Source organism: Anser cygnoides, chromosome 5 (assembly GCF_040182565.1).
Source record: "Anser cygnoides isolate HZ-2024a breed goose chromosome 5, Taihu_goose_T2T_genome, whole genome shotgun sequence".
Classification (NCBI taxonomy): Eukaryota; Metazoa; Chordata; class Aves; order Anseriformes; family Anatidae; genus Anser; species Anser cygnoides.
In genome coordinates this window covers 35,983,646-36,000,640 of record NC_089877.1, presented here as the reverse complement: position 1 = coordinate 36,000,640, position 16,995 = coordinate 35,983,646, and the positions used below count along the sequence as shown (strand labels likewise).

General features: G+C 43.3%; 1 protein-coding gene across 1 annotated transcript; it reads left to right on the top strand.

Annotated features, from left to right (window-relative positions):
* The first annotated feature begins 3,582 nt into the window (after positions 1-3,582).
* GATD1 (glutamine amidotransferase class 1 domain containing 1) lies at positions 3,583-11,161 on the top strand. Its single transcript, XM_048065163.2, has 8 exons — positions 3,583-3,738; positions 4,088-4,164; positions 4,546-4,651; positions 5,123-5,230; positions 5,648-5,742; positions 7,969-8,062; positions 9,908-10,019; positions 10,463-11,161. The coding sequence occupies exons 1-8, from the start codon at positions 3,642-3,644 to the stop codon at positions 10,464-10,466; spliced, it is 693 nt and encodes a 230-aa protein (XP_047921120.1). The 5' UTR covers positions 3,583-3,641; the 3' UTR covers positions 10,467-11,161.
* The last annotated feature ends 5,834 nt before the right edge of the window (positions 11,162-16,995 follow it).

The following is a 16,995-nucleotide window of genomic DNA, read 5'->3' as shown; positions in this document are numbered from 1 at the left end:
GCAATAATGCAGGTAGACTAGAAATACTAGATTGAAAATTAAAGTAGTTTAGCTTGTCCCATTGTGACTGACAGTGTTGTATGACACCCAACGCTGTACCCTAACATTTTCCAGGCTTTCTACGTAGCTGAATCTAGTATTAGCTTTGAAAACCCATTGTATGAATGGTGGGTGGATGGGTTGGAAACGTGTGCTCTCTACACACTGTATGTTACTCACATCAGAAGCTGTATGGCCACTCCATATGCTGTGAAACTGTAAATGATTCCCAATACACCTGTAACTCTTACCAGGATTGTGAGAAATAAACTATATATAGATATCTATATATACATATAGATATATTGAATAATTCCTCATGTGAGCATCTTTGTGTATGTGGTGTGAGTGAAAATGGCTATCCTTCCTCTCACTCCTCAGCTGTGACCATGTTTCCTGCAGGCTGAATATTTGCTAGGATTAGAGATCCCAGTATGAACCATAATGCAGGGCAGTCCTTGCTCCGAATCAATGCCAGCCTACCCAAGGAAGGTAGGCAAAGAAAGATTATTTTATTATTCCCAGAGAGAGATGAGGTGTAGAACAGCTAAATGACTTCTTCAGAGCCACCCAGGAAACACCTCCTGATTCCAATGATCCCCATTCTGCAGGCTGGTCTCCAGCCTTTGCTGCAGTATGAAACGCTCTCCCCACCAAATAAACTCTTTGATTTGCTTGGTTTTGTTTTTAAGTTGGCCTGGGATTGCCCATCCTCATGAGGAGTAAAACGAGCATCTGGCTGGTGTCCATGTCTGACGAGAGGGGAGGAGGTTTGGCAGTACACATCACTGCGAATAGCGGCCATCATGCTACATGCTAGCTCCAAACAGGGGCTCTGCAGATATCTGCAGGCTTTTGGAAGTGAATCCCGCAAGAGCTGGGAAGACAAAATCCCTCATTGTAAACCCCTTGGGGCCAGGAGAAAAGGGCAGCCTTTAGTTGCCAAAGCTTTAATTGCCTGTGATTCTTGCTGCAGAAACACAGATGAGGGCTCAGGTTTTTAGCTTGTCTTAATGTTCATAAAAGCAGAAGCGTAAATAAATTCTTGTCTGAGTCCTGACTCTGAGGACCTGGGATGGGTGGATTCCTGGCCCTCCAGCTAGGATGTGTAAAGCATCACATATATTGGGACAGTGAGGAAGTGCAGAGCTGTCTGGGCAGGGGTGGAAACCTGCCCTGCCCTACACGTACTGCATGAGATCATCACTGCAAAGGAGCTGAGGCTCCTCTTCAGTCCCTAGGCTGGGGAAATGCATCCTCTGGCCAGCGAAGGCCAGCCCATCTCCTCTTAGCAGAAGAGGGTGTGCAGCTGTGACAGGGAAGGCAGCAGGGATGGCGTGACAGCAGGTGATGCTCCAACACGGAAGGTTTCCCAGTAGTTTGGAATCAGTGGAGGTGCCTGCACAAACCGTCCTCCTTGGACATGAAACGGAGCCGCTTGCTTGAGGGAGAGGAGGGAGGATGGTCTAGGCATCTTTCTGTTGTGCCTCCTTCAAACAAAAATGGCTTATGACTGCCAAGGAAGGCAGCAACATCATTGGCGAATGTACAGTGAGCGAAAGCGTTTCCCAGAAATGTTCTTGCTCAGTCCTGAGTGTCCCAGCAGGTGGGCACGGCTGTGATGTGGCTTATTTGCAGATGCCCTATGGAATGCAAGGCACGTCTGAACACAGACGTGTCTTAGATATCCCCCATCCATCCTTCCTCGTTTTCCTCCACATTTTTCTCTGCACATGTTAACAGAAATTTAAAAAGCATGAAAAGCAGAGGAAATGGTTACAATTATCTTAAGCTATACACTGCTTTTCCCCACTCCTTTCAATTCTATCCCTCATTTAGCCAAACAAAATGGTGTGATTCCAAGTCACTGCACTATAAACAAGAAACACTGTGGTTATGTTTTACCAGACCAGGTTCAAAGAGGAAGCACTCAGCTAACTTAACTGAAACATCCAGGCTCTACCAAACTGAACAGTCTGCATGAGGTAGCAAATAATTTTTATTGTCCTTGTTATCCTACTGCAGTGCTAGTTACTACTCATGCTTGTTACCCTCCCAAAATAAGCAGACAGAGAGACTGCAAAGTTCATCCAGTGCTTGCTGGAAGAGAAATCAACAGAAGAGCATTTACATAACCTACCAGCATGTGCTCTGGTAAAGCTGAGATGCTGGCACCTACTGAGCAGTGACCAAGTATTAAGACATCACTATATAGTTTAATTTCCTAGGAACTGGGGCTCTCTCACATGCATTTTTTTCTTTCTCTATGTCTTCACTTTCAATCATTGTCAAGTCCTCCAATGCTTTGTATTTTGGACAGTCTAGGGAGGATGCTAAGAGCTGATGGAGCAGGATTTGAGACAGCAGTTGCTTTCTGCTCTTGGATTTAGAAAATAAACTGAAATGGACTCACAAGTAAGGAATAAGGAGCATAAATCTAATGCTCAGTGCCATAAAGGCTAAGGCTGCTGGAGTGTCACCAACCTCCCCTCACAAGGTGGTTAAACCGAATAGTGCAAGGTACCCTTTGAGTTTTGCTTGGTTTTAATCTTGTTCTGGTAGCTAAGCTGGAGCAAAGAGAGAAGAGCATCCAGGTGTCTCTGCAATTAACCAGTCTGCCGTTTCAGAACGCGCTTTTAGAGAGGAAAGGAGACCGACGGGCAGGTGATTGGACAGACGGACAAGCAGACAGTAGGATGGCATGATCTTTATTTCCTTTAGGAAATCTGGCTGGGTATCAGGTCTCTTCAAATAAATAAACAAAAAAATAATGGCAGAATTGTACTGTCTTCATTTTATACCTACCATTTTGTAATTGCGTTGTTTCTTTATAGCGCTCTAGCAAACATCAAGACGTAAACCTATTAAATTACCACAGAGATGAAAAATGCAGATCCAGAAACTAAACAAGGCTGGCAAAAAAATCACAATTCTTCCAGTGACCCATAGAGCCAAAAGCAATGACATCTGCAATAAACGAATGTTTTTCTTGAGGAATAATATTACTCATTAAAAATCAAGAGTAAACACAACTAATTTGATCTGAAACAGAGATGAAGGTTGGGAAGGACACTTTCAGGAAGGTTTGGATGGCTTTATTTAGTTCCTTCTTATCTCCTGTGTCAGAAACCCATGTTCATGGGGCTTCACGGGGAAGCTTTCGGTACTCAGCCTGCTGAGGAGGGATTTCAGAAGTCGGAGCAAGGTGGGGAACCCAGCACCTCAGCCGGCCACGGCCTCTCAGCTGGGCACTGAACATTTGCTGACATTGCAACATTAACATTTGCTTTTTCATTTCCAACACGCTGACGCCGCCTTCCCCTTCTCCAGCGTGGGGTGGCCAGCACATGCCTTCAGTCAGTATCTATTGGGAGGGGGGTATAAAACTAGCACGGAAAGCCCAACTTCCACACAAAACCCGATGAGAAGAAGCACTAAAGCCAACACAGCGCTGACTACGAGGGGAAATACAGGGGGCGTCCACCGCAGGGTGCGGGGGCGGCGGGCGGGAGGGTTTAAAAGGCGCCGCGGGCCGCTCATGGCCGCTCCCCTCACGGCCGCTCCCCCTTCTTCTCCCCCCTGCGCATGCGCGGCCGGGCCGCATGAGGAGACGGCCGCCGCCCCCGCCGCCCGGCTCCGCCATGTCGGAGCGGCTCGGCAAGCCCACCTGCCTCATCGTCGCCAGCGCTGCCGCTGCCGGTGAGAGGCCGCCGGGCCCCCCCCTCCTCCTCTTCGTCCGGGGGCTGCGCACCCCCCTCTCCCCTCCCTGGGCTTCCCAGGCACGCCTGGGGGAAACGAGCGCCTTCCCTTCTGCCCTCCTTCCCCTCCTTGTTGCGCCCCAACCCGCAGGGACGCGGTGCTCGCATCCTTATTTCTCCCCGTAGAAGGCTGTGCTTTTGTCTTAAAATCCCTCTCTGAAATTCTGGAGGGCTTTTAGGATGAGCAGGGAAACCCAAGTCTTTGCGCCTTGCTAGGGGAAGCGTGCTGGTGTCGTGGATGCTAGAACACAGATGTGCTTTCCTTAAATCGCTGGGCTCCTGTTTTCCAGGTGTGTCAGCCCAGTCCTTCCTTCACTGCTTTACGCTGGCCAGCTCTGCTTTTAACCTGCAAGTCGCCACTCCTGGGGTAAGTAAAAATGGGCAGTTGTGATTTCAGACAGAAACCAATTGATACCTTAACTGACAAGGGAGAAGTACACTAATTTATTTTCTTTAAGACGCTTTATTCACTTACAGATTAAGATATGCTTCCTTTTACTGCTGGTTTCTTAATATTGAACCTGAATGTGAGCATGCCGTAGTATGGTTCTGAACTTCTCTGTTCAGTATCCGCTCTTAACAATGAGCGGCCAGATGAGTATTTGAGAATCACTTCAATGGAAAAACTTGAAAACTTAAGGTTTTTGAGAACTGAAGTCTCTCAAAATCCTGCATGTTTATCTGTTAAGAAATGTAGCAGAAGTCTGCAGTGATACTAACCACAGTCTTTGAACCGTGTTTCCACTAGGGGAAGTCAATTGATTTTGTGGATGTGAATGAGAGCAACATGCGCTGGATACAGGACTTTCGTATGAAGTCGTATGCAAACCCTGCCAAGCTGGAGTCAATTGATGGTAAGGTCTTCGCTGTTGGCTGGTGCCTCGTTTCTATTTATGAGGGAAATATGCTTCTTCATGTTAGGTCTTTAGAGGATATACAAAAGGCATAAAACCTTGTGTTTTAAGAGGAAGCTGTGGCAAGTACAGTTTATTTTTACTGATCTTACATTGGTAATTCCCTCTTAACTATTCTATAGTGTATTACATATTATTAATTTTTGAAGTAAACGTTTTCCTAAAGTAGAATGTAGCAGACAGTGCTTTTAAGCTTCACGTAGGTAAGAATGTCTCATTAAAAACTTGTGTTCTCTGTTTGAAGAGCCACCTCTTTTTCTCTGTTCCACAGGGATCTTGTTTCCTTAGTTCTTCCAGTTTTTGAAGTTTGAGTGACTTATGTGATGATGTCCTAAGTTTGTCAAATCTGAAATGGATTTATGGTCAATTTCTAAATTTGTATTACAGTTAGTTTTTGTTCCCTTTTACTAGGTGCTAGATACCATGCATTGCTGATTCCAAACTGTCCAGGGGCTGTGACTGACCTTGCAAACAGTGGGTACCTGGCTAAAATACTGCAGCATTTCAGCACTGAGGAAAGTAAGTGAACATCGTTAGATATTTTATTAAATCAAGTAATCCATCCTACCTTGCTATTGTTGCAAGACTGTTACCTTGCAATGACTTGTTCAGGGGAATTATTTACATAGTAGTTGTAGAGTGTTGCAGCATACCAAACTGGAACAGCTATTTTAGAAAAATGTATCTTCTCTTAAAAAGTACTATCTTTGTGCAAATTATAAAAATAATAACAGTAGCTTTGGAATGTGTTTGTAAGAAGAAGGTTCTCTCCTCAATGATGCAGAAATTGCTCTCTCCAAGTCAGTAGGGCTGAAGGTTCAGGGTGAGATGTGGGATGTATCAGAGTAGTCATTAAGGCCCCAGTAGATCAAGGCTTTTGGCTATTTGCAGATGTTCACAACTTCTCAAATATGCTTTGATTTTTTTTGTCTCTAGAGCCTATCTGTGCGGTTGGACATGGTGTTGCAGCATTGTGTTGTGCCACCAATGAGGATAAATCCTGGGTTTTTCAGGGATACAGTCTAACAGGGGTAGGTTGAGCTTTCATCTGACTTGTGTGGGGTCTTTTTCTGTTATGAGGCTCTCTACCTGTCCAGGGGTCTGTGACTTGAGGTGATGGTGCCAATGTTTCTGGTCTTATCCTAGCACTTCCTACACATGTAAGTTACCAGCTTGGTATGCTTAGTTTACGTTCAAGGTGTGGAGAGTTATCATTGGCAAGGGGTCCCAATACCATGCAAAAAGGGATTGTCTCACTTCAGTTGTCACATGTTTTCCTTCCCACTGTTCCATAAACTTGAGTCTATAGGATGCTGGAAATGGCTGCTGCAGCTCTTTGGTTTAATAGCTGAGAGCTCTTAAGAATTTTTTTTCTGTTACACAGATGCTGGAGGTAGACTTTATTTCTCAAGGTGCTCGTTTGTTTTAACAGGTAGAGAAAGTTTCAGGGGTTGAGGAAGAAGGTGTTTAGCTGTTTCTGAGTTAAAAGCTAGTTTGTACAAAGTATGCAGATGCTGATGCTTTATCTACTGTACTGCCTTATCTCTGACCTTACAGACCGCTTATAGGGCAATTACACCTGTGCACCACGGTAATGCAAGCCTATATAGTATTACTTCTAGAGTTGAAAATTTACACCCAAATAAATTAAGTTTATGGGACTCAAAACCTATCATAGTGTCCTGATGTGCTTGTACTTGGTATTACAGTCTATGATGAAGTTTCTTAAATAAGAGGCATGATGTGGGCTAGCTATAGTTGGTCTGGAAACTCAAATTCAACATTTTTCTTTCTGTATAAAATGTCAACCAAATAATTCTAATTTTTCTTCTCTTCATTTAAGTTGTGTCTCATATTCAGCTCCCAGTAATGGAGTAATGTTATTTGGACTCCACAAGTGACACTCTAAATGTTCCAAATGTACATTTCAGTGTTCAACACCTAAGCAGGTCTTGTGCTTTTATGAAGTTAATTGCATGCATGCTGTTCAGTGCCCAGGCCTGCACCCTCTACCTAGTTAAATATCTGATCTATACCACACTCAGTGCAGATACATGTTCTTCTATCCTGTTTTGAATGGCTTATCCACAGGGTAGCTTCCTGAAAACCACTTGTACTAGAAATATTGGCTAGTGGTGTTGCAAAATTGGTACATGCATGGCTTCAAGGTAAATGATCAGTGCTGCAAGATTAGGTTTTAGTTGACAGTAAACACGTCTTGGGTTTGAGGACTGAATGTTTGAATATCAGCACCTCTAGACCTTGATGACCTGAAGATCAGGCTTGTCTGCTACTGGGAAAGAAGGTTTCCTAACACTTATACCAAGGTCTTGACTTGTTTCTGGTGTCACTGTATGATGATGCAGGAGTTCTCAGTGTTTTTCCTTGACTCTGTTGGGATGCTTTCTCTTTACTAATACCTCAAAGTGCCTTCAGAATATGGAACGGATATATTTTTGTTTCTGCTTTAAAGCAGTTGGTATGGTTAAGTAAGCAAACTCAATGCTGAGAATATCCAGCTGCAATAGCTTCTTATTTGGGACACTAATTTTGAGATAAAAATTGAATGCTTCCTGATATCAAGATCTAGTGTACTCCAGCGGACTTGCTGTGTGGGATGATGCATTACAGCTCTGCAGCAGTATTTCAAGATCTTTTTTTTAAATTAGTTTGCAATTCTGTCTGTTCTGTGGGTGCAAGGTGTTTTCTTTTCCTATAATGGTAATAACATTGAATTCAATTCCTATGGCGGCCAGTATCTTATATCACCTTATACTTTCTAGCTCAGAGTATTTTAAAGCAGCTCAAACTAGTAGTTTGGAAATTGGATCAAGTGGAATTTAAAAAATGCAATTGCAAAGTATGATGCTGTGTTAGTTCTTGGAAAGCTTCACAACTGAGGGGGGAGAGAGAATCATAGATATGACATCTTAGAGATGTTGCTTAGCTATTCTAGTTAAATAAGTGTTTAAATAGCAAATGTATACCGTGCAGATCTCTTTGGCTTGAATTCAGGAACCCTTCAGCTGATCTGCAAAAAATGAGTTGTCACTTTCTTTTTCTCATGTGGGAATCTTCAGTGTGCTCCCTATAGAAAGTCTGTAGAAGCTGTCTGTGGTCATCTAGTTTTCTGCTTTGTTTCTGTTGCATTTTCTATGTACAGCTGGGAGGATGGTAGTGGAAACAGGAAAAAATGACAGTTTTGCCTGGCTTATTTTCTATAAAAGCAAGAATTATTTCTTTTTGATCTTTTTCAGCCCTCTGTGTATGAACTAATAAGGCAGCCTAATTTTGCCAGTTTATCCATTATTGTGGAAGACTTTGTGAAAGATTCTGGAGCTACATTTAGCGGTACGTCACCCCCCATTGTCCAGCACTTCATTTCATGGCCACATGCTGGAAATTAATGTCTGTATACCCATTTTACACAGGTGAACAGGACTTGGATGTGATATTTAATCTTGCATTCTCATTTCACAGATATAACTGAATACCCTAGTGGATTTGAAAAGATGAATAAGTGCTATGAAATACTGCATGTGGATAAGTAGGGCAGTACAGTAGAGCACATTATCTATGTGGCTGTCCGTACAAACTTTTTTAACCTATGGTAAGCGTGAGGTAGCTTATCCTCCTGCGAAGACAGAACACATGCTACAGGGGAGTGTGTCTGCAGGAGAGTTTCCACTGATCTGCAGCTACACAGCCCATACCTGCAGGGAGATGTCTGCATGAAGGTCATGTGCTGCAGCTGCTTCCTGGCTACGCAGCAGGGAGCATGTGCTGTGGTGGGAGAGGTTAAGTCGTAGGTTCTGGCTCTTCTAAGCAAATCTGGCTTATTATTGAAAGCCAGAGGCAGTATACTGAATACTTCTGGTTATTCTGATCAGTTGTCCTCTAGCTTTGAATAAAATACTTGATGGTGAATCTGGTTTTGTAGGTTTTTTTCATTACTAGTAATTTTATTAGTAGTAAAAATGTAGAAGTTTGCCTTTCAAACTGCAAAACACAAAGCTCTGTACTGTGTGAGAGGAAAGATCCATTTAAACATGTCACTTCTTTCTCTGGAGTATTTCTGGATGTGCAGGGAAACATGTAATTTCCCTTTACAAGCTGCTCTCTTTCAGTACCGAAGAGCTATGGGGAGAATTAAAGAACAGAACCATTTACAGCATTTACAACCATTATTTGGTTTGCAGCTGTTTAGTCCCCTATTTTGCTAGTTTTTTTGAGTCTGCACTTAAAGTTAATGAGATGTCTATGGTATTTAAGTCAGCCTTTATTTAACAGAATAATGCCAGCCATTGAACTGATACAATTTGAAGTGGCTAGATTAGATATTACATATGTGGTGTAGGTGGGAAACAGAACCGGGATCCTAATGCTGCATATCTATTTTTCCACTGACAAGAAAAAAGAAATGCCACACTTATCAAAGTGCTGTGTACTCTTTGCTTAATCCTCTTCTGTCCGTGCTGCCATCAGACTGTGTGTGCTTAAATGGCATCTTTATGCTTTTTGAATGAGCTGCTGCTACCTCTTTCTGCATAACTGGTTCAGTACTGCCAGTTTAAAAGTTGGTGTTTCAGTGGTACATGTTATGTTGTGTGTTTGGCTGAAGAGGCGTTGACAAATTAAGCAGAAGAAGAAGCATGTGTGGTTTGAAGGCACTTTGCTGTACTTAGGTCAGTAAGAGGCTGGGGGGGCGGAGGAGAAAGTGAATTGGTTATTACTGACAAAATAAGGGTTCTGTCTGGAATGAAGTAACCTAAAAGTACTACTTGGAGTACTGAACAATTAACACATCAGAATTATAATTGACCATAAAGTGTTTTCCTGAAGGTTCTCTGTAGCATCATGATTACAGCTTTGATGTCTTGCATAAGAAGAGTTTATACAAGGCAATTAGAACTTAAAGTTTTCTCTAAGGCTTGTGTTAGGAAAATCTCTTGATATATGCTATTTACCCATCTGGTGTTAATTGAATTAAGGGACCAGTGTTGCTGTCTTACCACTAGAAAGTCCTCTGAAATTCAGGACTGGGGGCTTGAGGTTGACTTTGTTGGGGTTATAGTTCAGACATCTGTCACCCAGGAAATCCTGGTCTTGTGCATTAGAGTTCTATGAGATGAAATACTGAAACTGAAGTAGTGTCCACTAACATAATGCTTGTTGTTTTTCTCCTCTTGTATGTAGCCAGCAAGCCAGATGCTGTACATGTTGTGCTGGACAGGCACCTTGTGACAGGACAGAATGAGAATTCCACTCTTCCAGCGGTCCAGAATCTTCTTATGCTTTGCAATGTCAGGTGAGGCCATACGGGAAATGAGAACACGACCCGGTAGTGTCAAAGCATCCTTTGCTTTCAGGAATCTTGTCCCCCAGACAATTCTTTTTCCTCTCGCTGCTGAAGTGCATGTTGTCTTTGCTTGATCTGTCTATTCAGTCTGATAAGTCTTTTGGTAAAAAAAAAAAAAAGGCATTTGAGTATTTAAAAAGAGTTAAAAATGGGTTGGGAAGTACACAGCTATCCGTCGAGGCTGGTGGCATGAAACAGAGTAGGCTTTGCTAAATATTTCTGTTAAGAGAAACATCTGGTTTTTTTATGTTTTGGCAAATTAGCATTTAGTTAGCTGTATTGTAGGATCCTGGAAATGAACAGATTTCTATTCTTTGGTAAGAGCTTAGCTGTTTGACTCTTCCATCTTCTCAGAACACTTTTAATAACCACAAAAATATTCTTTCCTTCAGGTGAAAGGGTGTTAGAAGCCCCTTCCTGGCTGTGGACTAACAAGTCATGTCATGTTTGGATGTTTTATTCAGCAAGAAATGAAAGAGCAGGTCTCTTTGCAAACAGAATGGATGAAGAGCCAGCAGGCTAAGGATTGTCTTGCCTGTTAACTGGATAAAACATGTCTTTAAATTTCTATCCTGGACTATGAAGTGACTGACATTGAAGTGGCAATGTCAGGTTTTGCAGACACTGAATGGATGAAGGTTGTGAATAAGAAAACTTGGAAGTGCATCACACTTCAGAAGCAATTATGAAACCACCTTGCATTTGTGTTACTACATTTTTTTTATTGCTTCTCTCTAGACCCTTAACTTAAAGTTGTGGGAAACTATCTTTTAAAAAAAAAATCCATGGCCATGAGTATGATTTGGTGAAGCTGAAGACCCTGCTCGAGGCTGGCATTATACTGATAATTAGTAATTCTACCCCCAAAGAGCACTTGGACATTAGGGAATCATCTGGCATTTGTGGTTCAAATATAAAAGTCTACATCTAGTGCTTCAGTGAAATGTAATTTCATGTGTTCTTACCTTTCTGTTGGTAGGTCACAAAGTTACTGTCCGAACTTTAAATATCTGTGATGTTCATGTATCCTTAGAATGGAATGCAAAATGTATAGCTAAACTGAATAAAGCAGAGTCATTTGTTTGAAGACACTTTGCTGTAGTGCTACTGTTGGCATAACATGTCCTTGTTTTGTTGCCTTGTATGTTCACATTAATGGGTTTAAAATGTCAGCTCAGCTGATTTTTTAAATGGTCTTCTGTTAGCTGTTCTGCTTTGTGGTGTGTTACATTTTTGTTCTTTTCAGTGGTTGAAATTTTTCTCTCAGGCAAGTACATTGCAGTTGTTGCTGGAATTTTATGGACAAAGGAAAAAGTGTAGTAGATAATATGGGTCACATCTTGTGAGCAACAAACAGATCAAACCTGGTTTTTTCTTTCTGAGCAGCAGGTGTAACTTGAAGTTAAGCGTGGAAAGGAATATGCATAAGAATATTTGTAGATCTGGTAGCTTAAGTCTTTGTTTCTGACAAGCCTTCTCAGGGATTTAACCTCTGTCACTGCCAGGACATAATTTCCATCTGGATTTCCAGTGGGCTCTCTGGTGAAATGATGTGGAAGACTTTTTTTGTATTTGTATTGCAGAAGTATTTGGAGTTAAGGTAATTTTGTGTTGAACGTTGCAAAGCTACAGCCAGGAGACCTTATCCCCAGCTATTTTATTTAAATAAAAGTGAAGCTCCCCACCATAGATTGCCTGAGCTTCTGTGTAGGGAACTTAACAGGGGCTGGAGTCAGGTTTTCAGGATCCTAGAGGAGGTACGTGCAACTTCCATGGCTCCTAAGATGAGAGCTTTGCTCCTCTGCATCTAGCCCATGACTGCAGCTGCAAAGTAAAATCTTTCCAGGAGAATCTGAGAAGCTACATGTCTCTGGTACCTTTCAGACTGCTTCCATGCACCTTTGCCAAAATCATTACACCTTTCATTGCTTACCTGTAAAAATGGAATACTGGTGACTACCCTGTGTCCTGTTTTCTTAAGAAAATTTCTGTCCAGTCTCATCAAGAAGCTGCCAGGTGAAGAAGCAGTGTTCAGGCCACTGCAGGCTCTGATCAATTCCATTGTATGTTCTTTCCTAGCAGCCAGGACCTGTTGAAATTGCCTTGTTTGTGCCAATATCAGGAAGTACACTAAAGTACAAAGTACATTCCCTTTAGATTTTTGCAATGCTTCCTTCTTGCCCTGCGAGAACATGGAAGAGTTGGTGTCTATTTTCATTCTTTCACATGTGCAACTCTTCAATCTAAACGGTCGCTAGTGTTGAAGCTACTTCTGGAAAAGAGGAAGAATTGCATGACCCAATGCAATCCAGCAGAAAGTGGCTGGAGAGGGGATGTGTGTACTTCTGTGCCTACAGTTTTCTAGTGGGGGATGGTGAGGAAGGAAGGATCCTGGCTGTGTGGATGTGGCTCAGCTTCTAGTAAAACAGAATGATTTTGTTAAAACACCCCTGTCATGTGGGTGGTGGGATAGCATAGTCATCTTCAGAGATTTCATTGAGAAATGGTGAACAACTAGCAGCAATGATTGTATGAGAACATAAATCATGTGACCAATTTTAGCCAAGGATTGGGAAAAAAGATTATTTTTTTTTGCTGTGTTTAACAGTGGCATGGCCTCACCATAAACAGTGTGTGTGCTTCTGGGCTCCACAATCTAAAAAAGATGTTAAGGTCCTTGAAAGCGTGCAGAGGAGGGCAACAAAGCTGGTAATAGGGTCAGAAGGCATGACCTCTGAGGACATTTGGGTCCTCTAGTCTGCATAAAAGGAGGCTCAGAGGAGACCTCATTGCTCTCTGCAGTTCTCTGAGGAGTGGAGGTGGACAGGGAGCTGCTGGTCAGGATGAATATGAAGCAAAATTTCTTTGCCATGAGAGTGGTCAAACACTGGAACAGGCTTCCTAGAGAGGCGTAATTCCTGTAAGCGTTCAAGAGGTTTTTGGATGATGCCCTCAATAATATGCTTTAAGTTTTGGGTAGCCCTGAAGAGGTCAGGCAGTTGGCATGGATGATCTTTGTAGGTCCCTTCCAACTGAGCTTTTTTTTTTTTTTTTCTAAAGCTGGGGGAAAGATAGAATTGAAGTAGAAAATGTGTAGCTGTTTAATGTCATGCTAGAGGCATTCAGCAAAGTCTTATCCTGATGTTTTTTTGGGAGGGTTGGGGGCTGGGGTTAGTGGATTAGAGCGTGAAGGCAGTATCCGTAATTATTGCTTACTATCATTTGACTTTTGTGCCACGTGCAAACAACTAAATGCACTCATAATCTACTTCATCAAGAAGATACATAGAGAGTTGGTGACTTTTCATGATGTGTTTTCATTTAGTTCTTCATTCTGGAAGTTTCCAGTACATTTTTGTAACGTCTGCTTATTTTGAAGATGCTTAAAAGCAGTGGGGTTAAAGTACAGGCCACAAAAGCAACAGCATGTCTGGTTTGGAGGATTGTAGCATACTTCTTGCTTCAGATTCATATTAACTGTGTTCTGCAAATGTAAGAACTGTTTTTTTTCATGGCGAAGAGAGCAGCTTTCCTGTCTGGTCTGCTGTATCCATAGTTCTGAAAGGTCTCCCAAGGTCAGAGTAAGTGATTGCTGAAGACAGCAGATGCAGGGGGAGGAAAACAATGTAACAAGGAAGGTACCTCGGTGGTGGAGAAGAGACAGGAACTGTACAACTTTTCGTTGGAGTCTTCTAAAATGACTTCTTTGTCTGCCTTGAAATACAAACAGATGAAAAGAGAAGTGACAGCAGACAGCCTGCAGTCTCTGGCTGGAGCGAATCCTGCAGTTAGTCCCTCATCTTGTGTTTGCATAGATTTGGGCAACAACTAACAGCACAAACTGAGGACTACATCTGGTGTGCAGAGATAAGGTTCCTGGAGAGGTGCTTAGCTCTGGCTTTGTGCTGCCTAGCGAAGGCAATGATCACTTGCTGCTTCTGAAGAACAAGCAGGAAGCTCAGTCAAACTGATGCTTTCAGGTCTTCACTCTTTGAATGATCCTGCAGTTTGTGGCTCAGAAAGGGGTAATATTAATAACTCCCTTTTCCCCGAACACTACTGTGGGCTGTTGAAAGGCCAACAGGGTGTTTCATGATGTCTTGGACCCTTATGAGGCAAGGCTGCATCTGACTATGACCTGTAGGTGAATTGCTCTTCCCCTTTCTGTGTGATGGAGGGAACAGCAGCAGCACCCTTGGTGCCCACCACTTGGCAGGGCCATACCACCAAGTGGCTTGGCTGAGGTGCTGATCAGCAGCTGGTCATTGGCACTGTATTAATGGAGGTGTCTTCCTGCAGCCACCTCATCCCTTCTGCTGTCTGTTTGCTGAACTTAAGGCCAAACCTTAAACTGCCAAAGCCTTTATTTGTTAGGCCTACAACAGGGCAATAATTGCTGCTGTCTTCCCATCTGTATTTGCAGGTCACGGGGATTTCTTGAATGCTCTAGGTAAAGGTTCATTGCAGTGGCTGGCTATTTTGTTGGTGAAGATGAAAAAAGAATTATTATACTGGAGGAAAGCACAGGGGAGGAAGCAATAGTGTAATAATTCATCCTTGAATGCTGACAGTTCGGATTAGAGGACTATTCTACCTAGGGAGGGAGGAGCTCTTCTTGAACCATAAATCTCCCCTACCCTTGTGGGCTGTTGAGGCACGATCAATCTCAGGGATAAAGGACCAGACCGAGGCTTTGAAAGTCTTTTACCCAGACTGCTCACTGTTTGTCGTGTGACACCATGGGTAAATCACTTCAATCCTCTCAAAGAGGGTACATGCTTCTCAGCAGACTATTAACTCAGGTGTCTGCGGCACTCTGTGCTGAGAAATAGAGAGCAGAGCCCTATCTGAACTTGTAGCTGGACTTGTAACAGGATTTATGCACTAGTAGCACCTTTTTCTCTACCAGCTGCTGCTGCTGAGGCAGTTGGGGTTACTCCTCTGAACATCTCTCTCCTGCGCATCCCTCTGCTTGTCCTGGGAACAGCCAGATGCATTCAGTCCTCGGAGCACAGCAGAGCTGCAAAAGGAGGCACTGAACAAGGTGACAAAGACTTGAGAATAATGTGTTTTACTGAGGAAGGACGGCAGGCAAGTCTATTGCTCTTGGTCTGTGCTAGCTAGACAAAATACAAATAGAAATGGGGCATCTCGGATCATGCCTGCCTTTCTATCTGCTCTGTCATGATGATGCAGGTGTTGGTTGCCCTCTCCCTCTGCATCAACACAACTTTATGCTTGCATTGGGCCGGTTCCTGCACCCTGAAGGTAGACTAATGAAATATGAAATGAGAAAAACTGGCCTCCTTTTAGAGAGTCTCTTAAAGGGAGGCTACCTTTTCTTCCTTAATGCTCGCGTTGTCTCCTTCTTTAATCTCAAGAGCCAATACAGAGAGTGAGGGGCTGACTAGTCTGCTCCCTGAGACGGATAAATTTTACAGTGGTGTTTCCCCTTTGTAAGAAGGGGGAATAGGGCACTTTCTAACAGTAGATCAGAAATTGAGGATATTCTAGTCCATCTTGGTGGCTAGGCCAGTGAAATGCTGTCTTGGAAAGCTGAAAATAAAGGAACTGGCTTACTGTGTCAGTTGCGTGGACCTAGCAGCCCTCTTTCCAACAGCTCTGCTCTCTTGTACTCTCTTGTAACCGTGTTTAAAGAATACAGGAGGTACTGAGAGAAACTGGGAGCAGCAGCAGCCTGTCTCGAGGGAGGAAAAGCTTCCCCCCACCCCTGCCTCGTGGATGAAATGAGAGACCTGCAAACACCTGAGGAGGTTGATAACCCTGCATTTGTGCTCAGTGGTTAGTTGCTGCTGTTTGAACGGTGGAAAGGACTGCCTGGGATGTTGCAGCCTCCCACAAGGTGGTGGTGCTGCTCCACACGAACTTTCACGTTCCTCCTCTGCCACCAGCAAGCTCCATCCCCAAACACCAAGTACAAAAATGTTACTTTCCTCTTGTCAGTTCCCAGTCTGCGTACCTGGGCTGGGCAAGTGGCATACAGCTGAAAGAGAGGCAAAAAGCTGCGACGCTACCCAGTGCTACGCTAGTGTGAAATGCATGTTAATGCTGGATTATACATTAATCTATATGCAGCAAGCTGTACCCATGGCTCCCTACTAATTTATAACCAGAGGGTCTGCTGCCCCATGCTCCTTCCTTTCTTAGGAGGATGAGGGTGGCATAGTTAGAAATCCTTCCTTTCATGAAAGCCTGAACAGTTGTCATCTTCTGGTGCCTCGTTCATTAATGCTACCCTCCATGCTTTCCTTGCTAGGACTTATCCCCACGTGGAACAGGCTGTTGCTAAACACTTTTTCTCCATTTTTCTCCACCTTGCCTTTTTTCTTTATGTAAAGCCAAGGGCCAACTCGAAATTGTATCCAATTCTTTCAAGTTGCTCATGTCTCATCTTGGGCAATCGAGTAAGACTTAAACAGCTGTGCTGCCTCCTAAGTTTGAGGAGCTCCTTCGGTCTGCTTGTGGGTTTGCTCTGGCCCCTTGATCTCCTAGATCAAACACCAGCAATATAAACTGGAGCCATGTATCCCTGAGAATGAGGGAACAGTGCTTGTGCTACGAGGGCGCTGCAGAGATGAGGCTGAATTCCTTCCTTGTGCACGACATCCCCGGTCATCAGTGCAACGGGATGCCAGGCTGAGCATCAGGCTGAAACTGGGTGATGCAGATTGTAGCAAGGCAAGTGTCCCCTCTGCTTTCTAGAAATGCTACATCTCCTAAGGCAATTTTGTCAGGAGGGTGCTGCGATTGTGTGAACTTCCCAAGACAAGTCACAGACCCCTTTGCAGGTACTCTGCATGATCCAAACACATCTGATCCCAGACTATAAATTAGACCCCAGGGGTAAAGCAAAACCAAAATTGTACAGGTTAGATCATAAGCTTTGTTCCATTATGCTGAAATC